A 19,891-nucleotide genomic window follows, 5' to 3' on the forward strand; every position below is an offset into this window, starting at 1 on the left:
GCCCATCTTCCAGTTACACCATCTCACCGCCACTCCCCTCCAGCAACGCTATTTGTTCCCTACAGTTAAGAGTCTCTTATGGTTTGCCTGTTTGTTTTTATCTTACTTTATTCTTCCTTCCCTTCCCCTATGTTCATCTTTTTGTTTCTTAAATTATATGAGTGAAATCATATGGTATTTGTCTTTCTCTGATTTATTTCCCTTAGCATAATACCCTCTAGTTTCCACATTGTTGCAAATGGCAAGATTTCATTCTTTTTGATGGCTAAGTAATACTCCATGGTAGAAATGTACCACCTTTTTTTATCCATTCATCTGTCAATGGACATCTGGGCTCTTTCCAGTTTGACTATTGTGGACACTGTTGTTATAAACAATGGGGTGCAGGTGCCTCTTCAGATCACTATGTTTGTATACTTTGTGTAAATACCTAATAGTGCAATTGCTGGGTCTTTGGGTAGATCTATTTTCAACTTTTTTTTTTTTGAAACATTTTATTTATTTGACAGAGAGAAATCATAAGTAGACAGAGAGGCAAGCAGAAGGAGAGGGGGATGCAGGCTCCCTGCTGAGCAGAGAGCCCGATGTGGGGCTCGATCCCAGGACCCTGAGATCATGACCTGAGCCAAAGGCAGAGGCTTAATCCACTGAGCCACCCAGGCGCCCCTATTTTCAACTTTTTGAGGAACCTCCATGCTGTCTTCCAGAGTGGCTGCACCAGCTTGCATTCCCACCAAAACTGTAAGAGTGTTCCCCTTTCTCTGCATTCTCACCAACATCTGCCGTTTCCTGGGTTGTTAATTTTAGCCATTCTGACTAGTGTGAAGTGGTATCTCATTGATTTGTATTTCCGAGTGATGTTGAGCATTTTTCATGTGTTTATTGCTCATCTGTATGTCTTCTTTGGAGAAATGTCTGTTCATGTCTTCTAACCATTTCTTGACTGCATTTTTTTTTTTTTTTTTGTATTGAGTTCGATAAATTCTTTATAGAGCTTGGATATTAGCCCTTTATCTGATATTTCATTTGCAAGTATCTTCTCCCATTCTGTAGGCTGTCTTTTAGTTTTGTTGATTATTTACTTTGCTGTGCAAAAGCTTTTTATCCTAATGAAATCCCAATAGTTCATTCTTGCTTTTGTTCCCCTTGCCTTTGGAGACGTGCCTAGCAAGAATTTGCTGCAGCTGAGGCCAAAGAGATTGCTGTATCTATTCTCCTCTAGGATTTCAATGGATTCCTGTCTCACATTTAGGTCTTTTACCCATTTTAAATTTGTTTTTGTGTATGCTGTAAGAAAGTGGTCCAGTTTTCATCTTTCTGCACGTGGTTATCCAATCTTCCCAACACCATTTGATGGAGAGCTTGGAATCCAAAATTGTGATGCCACCAGCTTTGGTTTGCTTTTTCAACATTCCTTTGGCTATTTGAGGTCTTTTTTCTGATTTCATACATATTTTAGGACTGTTTGTTCCAGCTCTGTGAAAAATGCTGGTGGTATTTTGATAGGTATTGCACTCAAAGTGTAGACTGCTTTGGATAGCACAGATATTTTTAACAATATTTTTTCTTCTAATCCATGAGCATGGAATGTTTTTCCATTTCTGTGTGTCTTAACTTCTTTCATGAGTATTCTATAGTTTTCTGAGTACAGATCCTTTGCCTCTTTGGTTAGATTTATTCTTAGGTATCTTATGGTTTTGGGTGCAATTGCAATTGGGATTGATACCTTGGTTTCTCTTCCTGCTATTTCACTGTTAGTGTATAGGAATACAAGAGGCTTCTGTGTGTTGGTTTTATATCCTACAACTTTGATGAATTCCTCTATCAGTTCTAGCAATTTTTTGCTGGGGTCTTTTGGGTTTTCTACATAAAGTATCATGTCATCTGTGAAGAGTGAAAGTTTGACTTCTTTGTTGATTTGGATGCCTTTTATTTCTTTTTGCTGTCTGATTGCTGAGGCTAGGATTTCCATTACGATGATGAACAGTGGTGAGAGTAGACATCCTTGTAATGTTCCTGATCTTAGGGGAAAAGTTCTTTCTTCCCTCTGAGGATGATACTCGCTGTGGGTCTTTCTTATATGGCTTTTATGATGTTGAAGAATGTTCCCTCTTTTCCTACATCCTCTCAAGAAAGGATGCTATACTTTGTCAAATGCTTTTGGTCATATGGTTTAAATGGTTCTTATCCTTTCTTTTAGTACTGTGGTACGTCACACTGATTGATTGTGGATGTTGAACCACCCCTGCAGCCTAGGAATAAATCCCACTTGGTTGTGGTGAATAGTCCTTTTAATATACTGTTAGACCATATAAGCTAGTATTTTGGTGAGAATTTCTGCATCCAGGTTCATCAGGAATTTTGGTCATAATTCTCCTTTTTGGTAGGGTCTTTGTCTGGTTTTGGGATCAAGGTAATTATGGCCTCAGAGAATGAGTTTGGAAGTTTTCCTTCCATTTCTGTTTTTTGGAACAACTTCTGAAGAGTAGGTATTAACTCTTATTTAAATGTTTGGTAGAATTCCTCTGGGAAGCCATCCGGCCTTGGACTCTTGTTTGTTGGGAGATTTTTGATTATGGATTCAATTTCTTTACTGATTTGTTCGCGTTTTCTATTTACTCCTCTTTCAGTTGTGGTAGATTATGTTTCTAGGAATGTATTCATTTCTTCTGGATTGCCTAATTTGTTGGCATATAATTGCTCATATTATTCTCTTATATTGTTGGTATTTCTGCAGTGCTGGTTGTGATCTCTCCTCTTTCATTCACAATTTTATTTATTTGGGTCCTTTCTCTTTTCTTTTTGATAAGTCTGGCCAGGGGTTTATCAATCTTATTAATTCTTTCAAAGAACTAGCTCCTACTTTTGCTGATCTGTTCTACTGTTTGCTGTTTTTTTAAATTTATTTCTGTATCATTGATTTCTCCTCCAATCTTATTTCTCTTCTCCTGCTGCATTTAGGCTTTATTTGTTGTTCTTTTCCCAGCTCCTTTAGGTGTAAGGTTAGGTTGTATATTTGAGTCTTTTCTTACTTCTTAAGGAAGGCCCATATTGCTATACTCTTCCCTCTTAGGGCTGACTTTGCTGCATCCCAAATATTTTGAACTGTTGTGTTTTCACTTTCATTTGCTTTCGCATTTTAAAAAAATTCTTTAATTTCCTGGTTGTCCCATTCATTCTTTAGTGGGATGTTCTTTAATCTCCATGTATTTGGGGCCCTTCCAAATTTTTCCTTGTGGTTGAGTTCTAGTTTCATAGCATTGTGGTCTGAAAACAGGCATAGTATGATTTCAATCTTTTTGTGCTGGTTGAGACCTGATTTCTGACCCAAAATGTGATCTATTCTGGGGAGTGCTCCATGTGCACTTGAAAGAATGTGCATTCTGCTGCTTTAGGGTGAAATGCTCTGAATATACCTGTTAAGTCCATCTGGTCCAGTGTGTCATTCAAAGCCCTTATTTCCTTGCTCATCTTCTGCTTAGATGGATTTGTCCACAGCTGTGTGTGGGGTGCTAAAGTCCCCTACTACTATTGTATTATTATCAATGAGTCTCCTTGTTATTAATTGATTTATATATTTGGCTGCTCCCAAGTTAAGGGCATAAATATTTAAAGTTGTTAGATCTTTTTTTTGGATAGACCCCTTTATTATGATATAATGTCCTTCTTCATCTCTTATTACAGTCTTTGGTTTAAAATCTAGTTTGAGTGATAATAAGGATGGCTACTCTACCTTTCTTTTGATTACATCACATTCTTTTGTTATCTCACCTTAAAATCTCCAAGTAACAGGTTAATCGAATTTACTTTTGAGTTTGCTGAATCCCAATTTTCTATTTCACTGGAATTTGGCAAGATTTAAATAATAAGAAACATATCAATTTATCATTTGTAACCTGATTTTACATTCTTCTATAGCTATATAGAAATCAAACATTAAAAAGCGCTAAGGCATTTACGAATTACTTATTTTAATTCAATATGATGGTATATTCTGTAGTACAAAGGAAATTTTACAGTAAATAACAAAATATCATTTTGAGGGGGAGTAAAACCAATCTGCAGGTTCCATCAGCATCATCACCATCATGATGTGTTACTTTATACAAAGATCATATTTGCAAAGTTTAAATCTGTTAAGACACCCTGTTAATAAAGTTAAGTCTTACAAACTAAGAAGCAACATTTTACTATATTAAGAATATAACAGGGTACCTGGGTGGCTCAGTGGGTTAAGAATCTGCCTTTGGTCATGATTTTGGGGTCCTAGGATCAAGCCCTCTGTAGGGCTCCCTGCTCAGTAGGAAGTCTGCTTCTCCCTCTCCTCCCAAACTTGTCTCTCTCTCCCTTATATTCCCCCTCTCTCTGTCAAATAAATAAATAATTTAATAAAATCTTTAAAAATTTTTTTTTAAAATTAAAAAAAAACTTAAAAAAATCTTAACAATTTTACTTCAAGCCCATTAAAACAGCTACTATTAGAAAACTGGAGGACAAGTGTTGGGAACATATGGAGAAACTGGAACCCTTATGCAGTGCTGGTAGGAATCTAAAATGATGCAGTTGCTATGGAAAACAGTTTGGTAGTTCCTCAAAATATAAAACACAGAATTATTACATGATCTATCAATTCCACTCCTAGGGATATGCCTAAAAGAACTGAAATCAATGACTAAAAACTTTCTCACCCATGTTCAAAACAGTATTATTCACTCAACAGCCAGAATATGGTTAACAACCCATGTGTCCATCAACAAATGAGCAGATAAATAAAATGTGGCATATACACACACAATGGAATATTAGTAGGCCATAAAAAGGAATGAAATTCTGATTTATGTTACAACATGGTTGAATCTTGAGACATATTGCTATGTGTAATAAGACACAAAAGGAAAAATATCATATGGTTCCACTTACATCAGAGACCCAGAACAGGGAATTTACAGAGACAGAAAGTACAGTGGTGGTTACCAGTGGCTAAGGTGTTAAGGGAGGATGGGGAGTCATTGCTGAATGGCTAGTTTCTGTCTGGTATGAGGTAAAAGTTCTGTAAATGGATAGGAAATGGTTGCACACATTAGGAAGGTACTTAATACCACTGAATTATATACTTAAAAATGTTTTGAAGAAAAAAAAACACCAATTATCTTGAAACAGTAATTTGTTTGCTTCAATTCCTGACATTACTGAATCTGGCATTTGGGAAATTTTTTCCATAACTGCTGTTTTATAATGTTTCTTAGTAACTCAGTGGTAACTTAATAGTCATTCAAAAAATACTGAGTTGATTAAAAATGGAAGTTAAAAAAATGGAAGTAGATATATTACATTTGCTTTAGTACATATTAAAATAAGCTCTGCTTCTCAGAAATGGAAGGGGTATCTGTGATAACTGTTAATTTTATTTGGCACATATACTAGCTTACACCAGAGTAAAAAATATGCCACAGATCTAGGAATAGTGTTTCCATATGGTGCTTGAGAAGACATGTAGGAATACAGAATCTAGGTTTCTCATGACTTATTAAAAAAAATTTGGGTGTAAAATAGACTTCTATATCTGCAGTATCTAAAACAAATGAAGTCAATGAAATAAGATATTTCCATTAATTTTAAGAGTTTTCTCCCTGAAGATTAAACATATTGAATATTTTTTTACCTACTAGAATCAATACCTATATGACTGGCTCTGGTGTTAGGACATTTTCTGACAGAACTGAGAAAATACGCAGAGGGAGAGGCAGTGGAGAGGAAAGCTCAGTTTTTCAAATGGAGTCTGAAAAATAAATGTTATTTCTTCAAAAGAGCATAACTGCTTATTGGTATGCTTGGTCTCTGAGCCTGTGTTGCATTACACAGCAAAAGATTTTCTTTTCCAGAACCTCACAGGAGGACACAGACCTGCTGCTTCCTTAGGTGCTAGCCCAATTAGCAGGATCACTTCTGAATGTTCTAATTCGATGGCCGTTTCCAATGCAATGCTAAGAGTGGGTATAAAAAGGAGAGGCTTTTTACATAAAAAAGAAGTTAGACCAATGACTATAAATTTAAAAAGGGAGCTAGAGGTTGCCTCTTAAAACTAAGGCATTTGGGAAAATAAGCCCAACTACTTTAAAGTATGGTAATAACAATGCTACCAGACATTATGTGATTGATAATCTGAATTATGTCACGTGCAGGGAGATGTTATTCTGAGACAAGTAGTAAAGAGATTGGAATATAATTCCTTAACAAAGTTTTAATCAAGACACAGATGACTGGTGACAAGTATTCTGACAGATCTGGTACTTGTCAAGACTGCACCTCAAAATGTCACTAAAAACAAGGAAACTGGAAGAAGAATTTTGCCACACGGTCCACTGAAATTTAGACACACCAATAGAATGTGTTCACTAAGAGAAAGAGTGCTTTGCTATAAAGGAAAAAAAAAAAAAAGATCATCTAATATAAAATCCTTAACTAAGGATGTTAACTAATGGTTAACTAATATCAAAAGATTAAAGAATGGCTCTTTCCTTAAAAATCTGTGAATATGCACAATCATTGGCAGGAATATAAAGGGCTCCAAAGGATTCTGGAAAAGGAAAAATCTTCTACTAAAGTTTCATAATCTGATGGGAAATTCCCACCAAGAAGTTGACAATTTCTGCATTACTGGGTATTTACTCTGAAGATACAAATATAGTGATCCAAATATAGTGATCCAAAGGGGCATCTGCACACCGATGTTTACAGCAGCAATGTCCACAACAGTCAAACTATGGAAAGAGCCCAGATGTCCATAAACAGATGAATGGATAAAAAAGATGTAGTGTGTATATACACACATACATGCATACATACATACATACACAATGGACTACTACTCAACCATCAAAAAAATGAAATCTTGCCATTTGCAACGACGTGAATGGAATTAGAGGATATTATGCCAAGCAAAAAAGTCAAACAGAGAAAGGTAATTATCACTCAGATGTGGAACTTAAGAAACAAAACAGGATTATAGGGGAAGAGGAAAAAAATAAAACAAGACGAAATCAGAGAGGGAGACAAACCATAAGAGATTCTCAATCATAGGAAACAGGGTTTCCTGTTGGAGGAAACCAACAGGAGGTCAGGGGAGTAGGAAATGGAGTAACTGGGTGTTGGACGTTAAGGAGGGCACATGTAATGAACCTTGGGTATTATATAAGACTGAACCATTACTAACTTCTACCTCTGAAACTAATAATATATTATATGTTAATTAATTGGATTAAAAAATAAGTAGGTAGGGAAAATTTATTATAAAATGTTATAAAATATTTTGAAAACATGATCAAAACACTTCATTTATGCAAGCTTTCAATTAGAAAATTTTTTTCTTAGGGTGCCTGAGTGGCTCAGTCAGTTTAGTGTTTTTGCCTTTGGTTGCCTTTTGGCTCAGGTCATGGTTCTAGGGTCCTGAGATTGAGCCCCACATCAGGCTCTCTGCTCAGCAGGGAGCCTGCTTCTCCTTCTCGCTCTGCCTGCTGCTCCCCCAACTGCTGCTCTCTTTCTCTAACAAAGAATTAAAATCTTAAAAAATTTTTTTTTCTTTCCAAAATTTTTGGGATAAATTTGACATGTAACATTGTGTGAATTTAAAGTATACAGTGTGCCACTTCGATATATTTATGCACTGTAATATGATTGCTGCTGTAACAATTTTTATCACATTACATGTTTCTAGTACAGTAAAAAAAAAATAAAGGTAACACCTCCCTCTTAAAAAAAGTTGACAATTTCAGTTCACTGCCATTTTAGAACTTTATTAATGACCCGTCCTGTGTAAGTAAATTCTTATGATTCTCTTTTAGACAACTTTCTCCCTTAATTAACAAGTTAACTAAAAATTAAAATTTTAAAAAAACTATTATCTTTGGGGTGCCTGGATGGCTCAGTAAGTTAAGCATCCAACTCTTTTTTTCGTTTGTTTTTAAACATTTTTTTAAAAATTTTATTTATTTATTTGACAGACAGAGATCATAAGTAGGCAAAGAGGCAGGCAGAGAGAGAGGAAGGAAAGCAGGCTCCCTGCTGAGCAGAGAGCCTGACGCAGGGCTCAATCTCAGGACCCTGGGATGATGACCTGAGCTGAAGGCAGAGGCTTTAACCCACTGAGCCACCCAGGTGACCCAACCATCCAACTCTTAATTTTGCTCAGGTCATGATCTCAGGGTTGTGAGATTCATCCCCACATCAGATTCCACACTAGGTGTGAAGCCTGCTTAAGATTCTCTTCCTTTCGGGGCGCCTGGGTGGCTCAGTGGGTTAAGCCTCTGCCTTTGGCTCAGGTCATGATCTCAGGGTTCTGGGATCGAGGCCCGCGTCAGGCTCTCTGCTCAGCGGGGAGCCTGCTTCCTTCTCTCTCCCTCTCTGCCTACTTGTGATCTCTGTCTGTCAAATAAATAAATAAGATATTAAAAAAAAAAAAAGATTCTCTTCCTTTCTCTGTCACACCCCCCCACCTCTTTCTCTCTCTCTAAACAAACAAGAACTAATATTTTTGAAAATATCAGTCAACATAATTCCTTACATGCACCAACTCATTTAATCCATGTAATGATTCTTTGAAATTGGTACTGTTATCCCCCTTTTACATGCATGGAGAGGCTCAGTACTCTGCTAAAGGTCACACAGATAGCAAGCAGATGAGCTGAGATTTGAATTCAAATAGTTTGGCTTTGGAAGTAATACATTTTGTGCTGACTGCATCAGTTACAAAGGCTTCAACTCTATTACTGTATTATAAGGGGGGATGCTTGTTTATCATCAAGCCACACAGCTAGTTAGTGGCAGTTAAGTCTCAAATGTAGGCCCTGTGTCTTCAATTAATGTCAATTACCTGCTCCACTGAAACTTGATACAACTGAACTTTCAACAGTATTTATTTAGGTGAGCATGATAATTTGTATAGAGTAGACATGATATTTAAACAGGGTCTTATGATCAGTTTCTATCAAAGAAATATGATGTTTCATTTCTGGGCCTAGGACAAGTTGGGGAATAAGTTCTGCTTGTTGGCAGGACTCTTATACACAAATAGTTAAATACTGCCAGTCTGGAAACATCGTTTTCCAGAACCAGAGCTATTAAGCTAAGGAACTGAGATTCTAATTTTACAAGACAAGATGAGACTCAACTATTGGGGCCCACAAAGAACAACACTTATTTTGCCCAGAGGACTCCTAAAGAGTCCACTGTCTGTGAAGTCTGTGGAGGAGATGAAGCATGAAACTATGCTTTAACTCAATCAAGATTCATGATCCGGAGCACCTGGGTGGCTCAGCGGGTTAAAGCCTCTGCCTTCAGCTCAGGTCATGATCCCAGGGTCCTGGGATCGAGCCCCGCATCGGGCTCTCTGCTTAGCTGGGAGCCTGCTTCCTCCTCTCTCTCTCTCTCTGCCTGCCACTCTGCCTACCTGTAATCTCTATCTGTCAAATAAATAAATCTTTAAAAAAAAAAAAAAGATTCATGATCCTAACAGGAAAGCAGGCGATAATATTAATGCACTAATAGACATTTCACTTGTAAAATTTCCCGAAATACCTGACAAGTCTGCACACTGTATTCTGATTCACTGGAAACTTCAGTGGACTAGAAACCTGATGGCTGGGATTTCTTATCAGTTTTATCTCTATAATCCAAATCTTACTGGGTTCAATTTGTTTCATGGTGATGGTGACACTATTTTATAGGTTTCTTTGCATAGTTCACTAAATAAATGTTCCACAGCTGGGTGATACATTAAAAACCGCACAGTACTGTTTTTAGAATACTCATGCTAGTCAATTTTATTGAATAACTCTAAAATACATTTGACTGTCTATGGATTTTGAAGAGATGAATTCCATTTAAGTTTCTCCATTTCCAGGGGCAATGCTTGTGACTGAAGGGACTGGGGTTACTCTGAGGTAATGGAGGAGGGAAATGGCCACTATACCTAAGCTTAAATTTGAGTTCCTCTCTTCACAGATTAGAATTTGGGTGGTATTAAGTATTTCTGACAACAAATCTTTATTTTATTTTATATTTTTAAAAAGATTTTATTTTTTAGAGACAGAAAGAGAGCGCAAACAGGTGGAGGGGAAGAAGGAGAGGGACAAGCAGACTCTGTGCAGAGTGCAGAGTCTGATGTGGGGCTTGATCCCAAGACCTGAGATCATGACCTGGGCCAAAATCAAGAGTTGAATGCTTAAATGCCTGAGCCACCCAGGTGTCCCTGAGAGCAAATCTTTAAGGAGTTGCCTCAAAGAAGAAACACTTGGAGTTTGCTCAGAGGGCACAGAAGTTACATAGTAGCATATTCTATTTAATAAAAACGGAGGGGAGATGGTCATTGGCTCAAGTTATGGACACTGTCCAGGGGTAATATAGTCAAATCAGACAAAATATAATTATATAGGCTAGGGGGAAAAAGCATTCCAGGTTCAGTTAATAAAGGCAAAGAAGTGGTGGGTGAAAACAAGTTACAAGAGAAAGGGCTAAACTGTGGTGGGAAGGGAAATGTCTACTCCTACTTTCCCTCTTATCAATAAATATGTTGGGGTGCCTGGGTGGCTCAGTGGATTAAGCCGCTGCCTTCGGCTCAGGTCATGATCTCAGGGTCCTGGGATCGAGCCCCGCATCGGGTTCTCTGCTCCGCAGAGAGCCTGCTTCCTCCTCTCTCTCTGCCTGCCTCTCTACCTACTTGTGATCTCTCTCTCTGTCAAATAAATAAATAAAATCTTTAAAAAAAAAATAAATAAATAAATAAATAAATATGTTTAGTTATATCCAGCTGTCCCTTGTGGATGGCTCTCAACTCATTCTGTCACATGCAGCTCTTAAAAAAAAAAGGAGCTATTATTGCCTTTTCTTGTGGTTTCTGTAATCATCTTTAGAGAATACTTCTGAGTTTTCTGGGGAAAGAAAGAAGCAAAACCCAGAATTATATGCCTTTATTTTATAAAGATATCTCTTATAAAGCTTCCTTTTGCACACAGCAGATTTTGCCTCTGTTTGAAATAAATAGTAGATAAGGGCAGTAGAACTCTTAGAATTTCTTTTTTTCTTAATTTTTAGAAATTTCTCCTTATAGGTAAAGCTCTTATACTACATGAATAAGAGTAGGTAGGTAAGAATGTAAAAACAGAGATTGCAAATTAATGCCTAGAGAGGTGAGACAGGCAATGTAAAAATCCTAGAATAGGATTTAGAATTAGAATTGTTACATCCAGAAAATGATTCTATTTGCTACGCTCTCTACCACCCTCACGAATAGGAGAAAGAGTAAATAATTACCAAATGTGACCCTGAATCCATGTGGTCATTCACAGGTCCCCTGAACCAGGATAAAATTCAACAGAGGCCCTGTGGTCTTGGTATATGGTCAAAAAAAAAAAAAAAAAAAAAGAAAGGATGAATACCCAACTTTTGTAGCAACATGGACGGGACTGGAAGTGATTATGCTGAGTGAAATAAGTCAAGCAGAGAGAGTCAAGTATCATATGGTTTCACTTATTTGTGGAGCATAACAAATGACATAGAGGACATTGGGAGATGGAGAGGAGAAGGAAGTTGAGGGAAATTGGAGGGGGAGGTGAACCATAAGAGACTATGGACTCTGAAAGACAACCTGAGGGTTCTGAAGGGGCGGGGGGGGGGGGGTTGGGGGAACCAGGTGGTGGGTAATAGGGAGGGCACATATTGCATGGAGCACTGGGTGTTGTGCAAAAACAATGAATACTGTTACGCTGAAAAAATAAATAAATAAATTAGATGCACAGGGTACATGTAGTGGGGTGCCTTAGGGCACATGAACTTTAATATTTGAAGAAACTCCACCCTATCTCAAAAAGGAAGCTCCTTTATTTATTTTTTAACTTCAGTATTCTTATGTTATAGTAAAGTGAGTTCATATTCATCTAAGGACTATTTATTTATGAACAATTAAGCTCATGTGTATTCATTCACTGAGCTAGATCCTGACCTCTTCTGGTGAGGCAGTGAGGTAGAGTTAAGAACCAATCAGTAAACAGTAAACCATGTAAAACTAAAAATTATGAATTTGTCTTATAAATGTTTTGAAAAATTACTAAAAGGCATGTGGATATAACCTAATATTCAATATTCTGTTGCTATTTTACTTGCTGAGACTGATTTAGTCATCATGGTAGTCAATATGATTTTCCTTTCATCAGTTCATTCAAGCACCTAGCACAGGAGTCTAGCAAACTTCTTCTGTAAAGAACCAAATGGTAAATATTTGGGCAGTTTTGTAGGCCATATCGTTTCTGTCAGACCTACATAATGTTGCCATGGCCTGAAAGCAGCCACAGAAAATAAACTGGCACAAATGGGTGTGGCTGTATCCCAACAAAAACTGGTGGGAACAGTAGTTTTCTGACACCTGACCTAGAGAGTTCAGTGCTATACATAGACTGGCAATTCAAGAAATATTTTTAGCTTATGATAATGATGATGAGGGCAAGAAATAGACCTTTCAGGATAGGATTATTTCTCCAACTATGCCTTTTTAGTATAGCAGTGCTATAATTTGACTTTGGTTTCTGATAAATAAGTAAGTAAGTAGAGTCTTATATCCATCTAAAGTATACCCTTGCATATGTGATAAATCTGGAAATGAGAGAAAAGGAGAACAAATACTATTTTTTTCTGATCATTTAATTACCTAAAAACAAAAAAAAAAAAACACCCAACAGTTAATTATTGAATCTACTCTGAATAAAGCAGAATGCTGACAGACATACAGTTAAAAAACTCAAGACATACAAACTGATTCTTAACTAGGACTGTGCATTAGAACCACCTACAAGCTTCTTTTTGGGGGCCTTACTCCAAAACCTACTACATCAAAAATTTACTTGTTGGGGCCTATGATGAAAATGGGTCTTTAATTCTAGACATCCACGGTTAAGAATCACTGCTAGAGTCTTCAATTTTACGAAAAAAATTTAAGTTCTAAACATGTTCTAGTCTATTCTCAGCAATTTGTTACTAGAGTTAAAGTGCATGGGTTCTAGAATCAGAGCTTGGTTCTAATCCCATGTCTGCCATTTCTTAGCTGCATATCCTTGGGCAACTTCTCTATGCCTGAGTTTCTTTATCTGTAAAATGGGTGTAATAACAATACTGAACTCATAGCACTGTTGGGAGAATTCAATACATGAAAATATCTGGCATAATGCTTGGTACACATCAAGCATACAACAAATATAAATTATGACTATTCATCATATCACACATTTTTTAAATTAATAAGAATGGTATCAAATATACTACACTCTAAAGACCTAATTCTGTTTAAAAGTCTCTTTAAAAGCTGTTAGAAAGGGGATTAGGCTGATTCCAACTTCTCTTATACTGACCAGCAGAAGAGGTGTCCTTTTCCACAGTCCACAGCAGGAGCTCTGAGCAAGGGAAAGCTGAGTGTATCAGACCCAGATGTATTTGACCCTTGTTTTGTAAGTCTGACTGCTCTTTCACAACCTGGAGTAGGACACCATTTAATGGCAGGATTATTTTCAACGAAGGCCTGTTGAAACAGCAATAATAAAACACAACAGAAATATTTTAACTCTTAATTCTCAGAGCATATCTTATGACAATTTACTTTAGAGGGAAAAAAGGGGAAACTAAAAAACAAGGAGTAATCAGTTTCAAGAGATACTTAAAAATAGTACCAAAAAGTATGAAACTTAGTAAGAAGGAAAAAAGACACAATTACCTTAGAAACAATGTGACTTTTTATGTTTTCTTTAATCTAAAAACCAGGTAGATGATGATCAAGTAAAAATGCAATTATTCACACAGAAAATATATAATTTAAAAATGTTTTCTCATACAATCTGCTGCTTTTCTGATGGAAAATAATTATATGAGTATTAGTTGTATTAGTACGGTAAATTTCTAAATGATACTCCAATAATACATAAAAATCTAGATTATGATGCTTTGTTATGAAACAGCAGGACATCTTTTTGAAAAGTCCATTTGTCATAGGTTTAGATTACAAAAAATTTGCACAGTTTTTTTCTTTTTTAAGAGAGAAAGAGCGAGTGTGCATGACTATACGGGAGGAGGGGCAAAAGAGAGGGAGAAAGAAAATCTTAAGCAGATTTCCCGTTGTGCACAGAGCGTGACGTGGGGCTCAATCCCATGACCTGGAGATCATGACCTGAGCTGAAATCAAGAGTCGGACACTTAACTGACTGAGCCACCCAGGTACCTCCAAAGTATAATTTTTAGACCACACAAGAAAGTAACTTGCATACTTCTGGACAACTCTTAAATGAAAATAAATATAGGGAAAAAAACCATTATAATTCATTGTATGAAACTATTCTTTGAAAAAACCCCATTCCAAGTTGATAATCTTTATTTCTGAATATTTACATTTAGAAGTCTAAAATATGTCTTTTGGAAAACTGAAAAATACGTAGTATTTACTCTGAACACTGTCTTGATCAGTTACAAAAGTCCCACAGGCAAATGAGTAAACAGTTTGAATGAGTTTGTTTGTTGTTTGGTAAATTACTACTACAATTTTTTACTTTTATCTATCATAACTATAAAATAATGCTTTAGGGTGCATGGGTAGCTCAGTCAGTTCTAAGTGCCCAAATCTTGGTTTTGGCTCAGGTCATGATCTCAGAGTTGTGAGATCAAGCCCCATGTTGGGCTCTGTGCTGAGTGTGGAACCTGCTTGGGATTCTCTCTCCCTCTTTCTCTGCCCCTCTCCCTACTCACATGTACATGTGCACACATTCTCTAAAACTAACAAATAATAAATAAATAAATAAAATCACTCTTGAAAAAAGGGGGGACGCCTGACTGGCTCAATCAGTTAAGTATCTATGTCTTGGGTTTGGGTCATGGTGTTGGGGTCCCTGCTCAGTGGGGAATCTGCTTTTCCCTCTCCCTCTGCCCCTCCTCCTGCTCTTGCAAACATGTTCTCTCTTTCTCTCTCAAATAAATAAAATCTTTTAAAAAAATGCTTTTGCTTAAAACTTTAATTAATGCCACCATTCCTTCATGCAGTTTTTCTGGGAGACAAAATCAGAGTCCATTATTTTATGTGTTTTTAAAAATAAAACAAAAAAATTAAATAAAATGTTATGCAGGTTTCATAAAATGAAAATGAAATCGGATAACTGGCAGCATACCTTAATATCAAACTGTAGATATCGTTTGTCCATCTCCTTAGAAACTACACTTTCTATGATATCCACAGGCACAAGTTGGAAGCAATCATATGCAGGGCAGAAAATGTTGTGAGCTTCACCCTCTTGAATTTTCAGATTCAAAAACCTATTAAAATTATCAATTGATAGAAAAAAAGGGAAGAATATAATTTATTTGCAAATTCCATGAATTTTTTCTTTGTGCTAAATTTTCTGTTAAAGTAAAATAATACCAATGAACAAAGGATGAAATATCAGTTGTAATGTACTGATTTATATAATTCAAAACATTATTTATTGAACACTTACTACCTGCCCAACCATTCATTCACTTATAAACACATATATGAATATATATACTTGTATGTATGTTTTTTATATACGTTTTCACAGTGTTTTTCTTTTACTTTATCCTCTCTCAAAATCTGAAACAGTATCCAAGTTCCAGAAATGAGTGGTTTAGGAAGGTCATATTCAATTCTCGATATTCAATACCTTAAAAAAAAAAAGGGAGTAATTATACAGAATCAAATCATGGCTAATGCAAGAGATCGGGGAGTGGCACTGGAAGATAGCACACCTTTTTGAAGAAAAGACTACCTCTTTATATTTCATTTAGATGAGTATTAAGTTGCATATCCTACTCTAGGCACTAGTTGAGGCAGGGAAAAGTTATCCTAGAGAGTGGCAGGAATCTAGCCTAAGGTGAATCAAGTAGTTAAGGAGCAGGGTTTTGAGTTAGAGAATTCCAGGTCTGCTATTAACAAGTCATATGATCTTCAACAATTTATGTATCTTTTCTGTCCCTCAGTTTCATTATCTGTAAAATGGAGGTAATAATAAGCACTTCTTGAGGGTTGTTACACAGATTAAATGATATAATGTGTGAGTATCTGCTGGGTGCCTGGCATAGAATAAGAATTTATAAATTTTAGCAAGGGTTTTATTTTTATTATTATTAATATTCCCTATAGAAAAACAAGAAACAAATTGGCTTTTGAAGTGTGATTTAACACTTAAACCTAGAGGAAATATATGGAAAACCAGGGAACTAAGTCACCATTCTCTAGTGATCACTGTCAACAGTTTGACTATTCTGCCTGCAGTATTTTCCCTTTGGTTCTCTCAGTGTCTTAATTCAACTTTACTCAAAAAAAACACAAAAAACAAAACTCATTGAGACTTCATCAGATCTGCTCTCTCTGGTCCATTTCCACCTTCTCCCACAGTATCATCTTGTCACTTCAAAGAAAACAGAGCTCTCTCTAATATCCTCCCTACCACACCCTGAACCTACCCCATATCCTTAGCTATCTTTGCCTTCCTCTCACTATTCACTTCAGTGAAAGAGGGCTTCCTCCTATACCCCCCAAGCTAATCTGTAAATACTCCAGACAGCTCCAGAATTTGCACATTCCAGAAACCTATCCTCTCTCTCTGTCTCTGTCTTTCTGTCTCCCTCATGGGTCTTCGGCACAATGAATACGCTCAAGTTTTTTCCTACGCTCAAACATTGCTCAACTAAATGATCTTTTTAGCTCCACTTTCCTTTCCCATCAGTTTCTTGACGAAATAGTTTAATGATTTGTCATTCCTCAACTCTATCCCATTCACTTCTCAACCAGCAACACTTTGGCTTTTATCACCTCTAATCTGAATGGCCAGCTCTCAACAGACCATTAAGACTACCTATTAGCTCAAGGATTCGAGACATCTCAGTTTTTAATCTGGCCTGACTTCTCTGGAGCATCAGACACTGATAAATAGTTCTTTCTTTCAGATTCTTTCTTTTCTCTGGCTTCTAGGACTTATTTTTCCCCCTGGCATTCTTTTTACCTTTGGTTGTTCCTTACTCATCTTTTTCACTAGTGCTTTTTACTCTCCTGATCACATACGTTTTACTGTTCTCTAGGGTTTTCATGCCAAAACTCTTCCCTTCTCATTTCATTCAATCTTCCTGGGTGATCTAAATACTCCCAAGTTAAACTACCACCTATATGTTAATCACTCTGAAATTTAAAGCCCAGATCTCCCTCCTTAGATACAGATCTTGACCACACATAGTACTTTTGTTTAAATGTCTCATGTGCATTTAAAATTCAACATGTTTAAAACCCTACCCTCTATTTTTCAGTATGATTCAAAAACCACACACACTTCACAAAACTCTGACATATCCCAACAGAAGGGCATTCTGTACCTTAGTTACCAGTAAAAATCACCTGCATTACTCTGTATCAAGAAAAACAACTTGGCAGAAATAAAGATGGATAAAGTGTTCAGGGGAAATACTACAGAGCAGGAGTTCTCACAGTATGATCTGTGGACCTGAGACTGTTGAGGGGGTTTATGAGGTCAAAACTATTTTCATAATGGTATTAAAACTGCTTTATTTTTTAAAGAAGTAAATAAATAAATAAATAAAAACCTGCTAGTACCTTAGCATGAATCATGGCAATGGTGTTAAAACTATATATATTCTTCACTAGTTTGCACTTGCAGTGAAAAAAAAAAAAAAAAAAAAGCCAGTTTCATTTAAGAATACCCTTGATAGAATAATACAAATGATGAATTATTGGTTAATTACTAATACATTTTATTGATTATTTACTTTATTAAATCTTAACTCCCAAGTACACATCTTTTGGGCATTCTGTGAAAAGAAATGGGAAGTAAACATAATGAACTTCTGCTGCTGCATACCAAACAAAGCATGGTGGCTGTCTCAAGAAAAAGCACTTAGGAAATTGTTCAAGCTACAAGTAGACCTACTTGCATTTATCATTGAAAACTATTTTGATTTGAAACAGTAACCACAAATAATGATTTCCTGAACTTGGGTTTATAGTAGACTTTTTTGGAAAATTAATTAAGTGAGCTTATCATATCAAGGAAAAAAGTTGGCAGAAATCTAGGGCAGACTTTACCTATGTTTTTATCTTGTAAGGTCAGTTATCCTTAGAAAGAGGATAATAACTACCATTTATTGAGTAGTAACTATGTGCCAGGCCCTGTTCGTTTTAAGCATTTTTCATATATTAAGCCATTTAGCAGTAAACTCACAATAACTCTATGATGTACTTACTATTATCACCATTTTAGAGATAAGGAAATTGAGGCACAGGAAGGTCACCATTTACCTAAATCAACAACTAATAAGTAGCAGGAAGGATAAAGTAGCAGGAAGGATAATCTAGGCTGAGTAGAAAACAGTAATTTCCGTTTCATTTAAGCGCTTGGAGTAGACGCTTCAAAGCATCTGGCTGGATTGATGACATTATGGAGTAGGGAAGAGTAAATTGAGAGTTTCTGAACTATCTAAGGACCTTTAAAATTTTTTTCCTGCTTCTTAAACAAGTAAGTTTCTTTTCCATATGCCTATGAAAGCACTGCAATTAATTTAAAAATGGTTTTATCAATGTATAAATCACCCAACCTGGAATTTGTTTTCCTGCTGCCTGATTTGACAAGAACTACTAGCAGGATGATGAAAGGGGAATCCTAGGTAGGTTGATAAAGTAATACAGAAAATAATCATTAGAGCTTTCAAATTTAAATCTTACCATAAACTTCTCATGGCTAGCCTGTGATAAGTATGGGAGATGGTTCCTGGGACATAAGTTTGGTGAGGGAGGTAAATGGAAGTTCAAAAAACTTCAAGTAAATCCCTTAGGGAGGCTCAATTTTCACAAAGAAACCATCGTCAACAGTAGCAAAGTTGGTAGAACCCAGAAAATACTCCCTAATACAACAGAGTTAACAATTTTAAGCTAAATAAAATACTGTATCTGTGGAACATTTTCTGCACCTACAACTAGGTCAGTTTGCTTTGGATTATAAATCTGACCCTTGGCAATCAGTTTACCTGTATCAGCTGTACAGGTATGATCTTATCTAATTAGATTCAGAGTAAAGTCTAGTCTATGTTTTAAAAAGAATGACCAGATACTCTCATTTATTCTGATTTTTTAAGAAGCAGTAATATTTGTCCCCTCCAAATGAAATCTTCCCCTATTTCCTGGTTTAGGAAACAAAGAAAACATACTCAAAATGAACCAGAATGATGAAAGATGAGTGGGTGTCTAAAAAATTGGAGGGAGGAGAGTGGGAGGGTGAGGGAGGCAGACAGAGAAGTGTGGGAAGGATTTTAAGGAGAAATAAGGAAACTTTGGGATAATGGATATATACACTATTTTGATTGTGGTACTGTTTCTTGGGTGTGTACGTATGTCAAGGCTTATTATTTATTTCAAATATGTAGTTTATTATATGTCAGTTATTATATGTTTACGACAACAGAAAATTTGCTCAGGTTCTTGTTCTCTCACCCAACACGGTATTCCCCAGGTCCCTACACTTGGTACCTGGTACTCCATGAAAAAGAATAGTTTGAAACCAGATTTCCTTAATTACTAATGACATGCTTTGCTTAGGTCATTAGTTAGTAGATTTATGTGCTCCAGAGATAACATGATACTGTATCGCTCATTAATTACATAGAACTTCTCCTTTGTTTTATTTGTAAACCCCTCTTGAAAAGTGCAATATTACAGCAAAGTTAATAGATGGTATGAGACTATAAATCTTGGCAAAATAATGGGAAGGACACTAGAGACAAACATGAGCAACAAAATAAATTTCTCATTTGCACTCAACCATGTCTAGAAGAGACATCATCCTTT

The 19,891-nt window shown here is 36.3% G+C and overlaps 1 protein-coding gene across 3 annotated transcripts in view; it reads right to left on the reverse strand.

Annotated features, from left to right (window-relative positions):
• ANKIB1 (ankyrin repeat and IBR domain containing 1) overlaps positions 1 to 19,891 on the reverse strand; it is a 154,175-nt gene that overhangs the window by 31,769 nt on the left and 102,515 nt on the right. For all 3 annotated transcript variants that reach the window (XM_046021413.1, XM_046021411.1, XM_046021412.1), the window contains 2 exons: positions 15,192 to 15,336; positions 13,395 to 13,561 (listed from right to left, as the gene is read on the reverse strand). In XM_046021413.1, the coding sequence (XP_045877369.1) occupies positions 13,395 to 13,561; positions 15,192 to 15,336 (312 nt within the window). The remainder of the gene's footprint in view (positions 1 to 13,394; positions 13,562 to 15,191; positions 15,337 to 19,891) is intronic.

The sequence above is a fragment of the Meles meles genome, chromosome 10 (assembly GCF_922984935.1).
Source record: "Meles meles chromosome 10, mMelMel3.1 paternal haplotype, whole genome shotgun sequence".
NCBI classification, from domain to species: Eukaryota; Metazoa; Chordata; class Mammalia; order Carnivora; family Mustelidae; genus Meles; species Meles meles.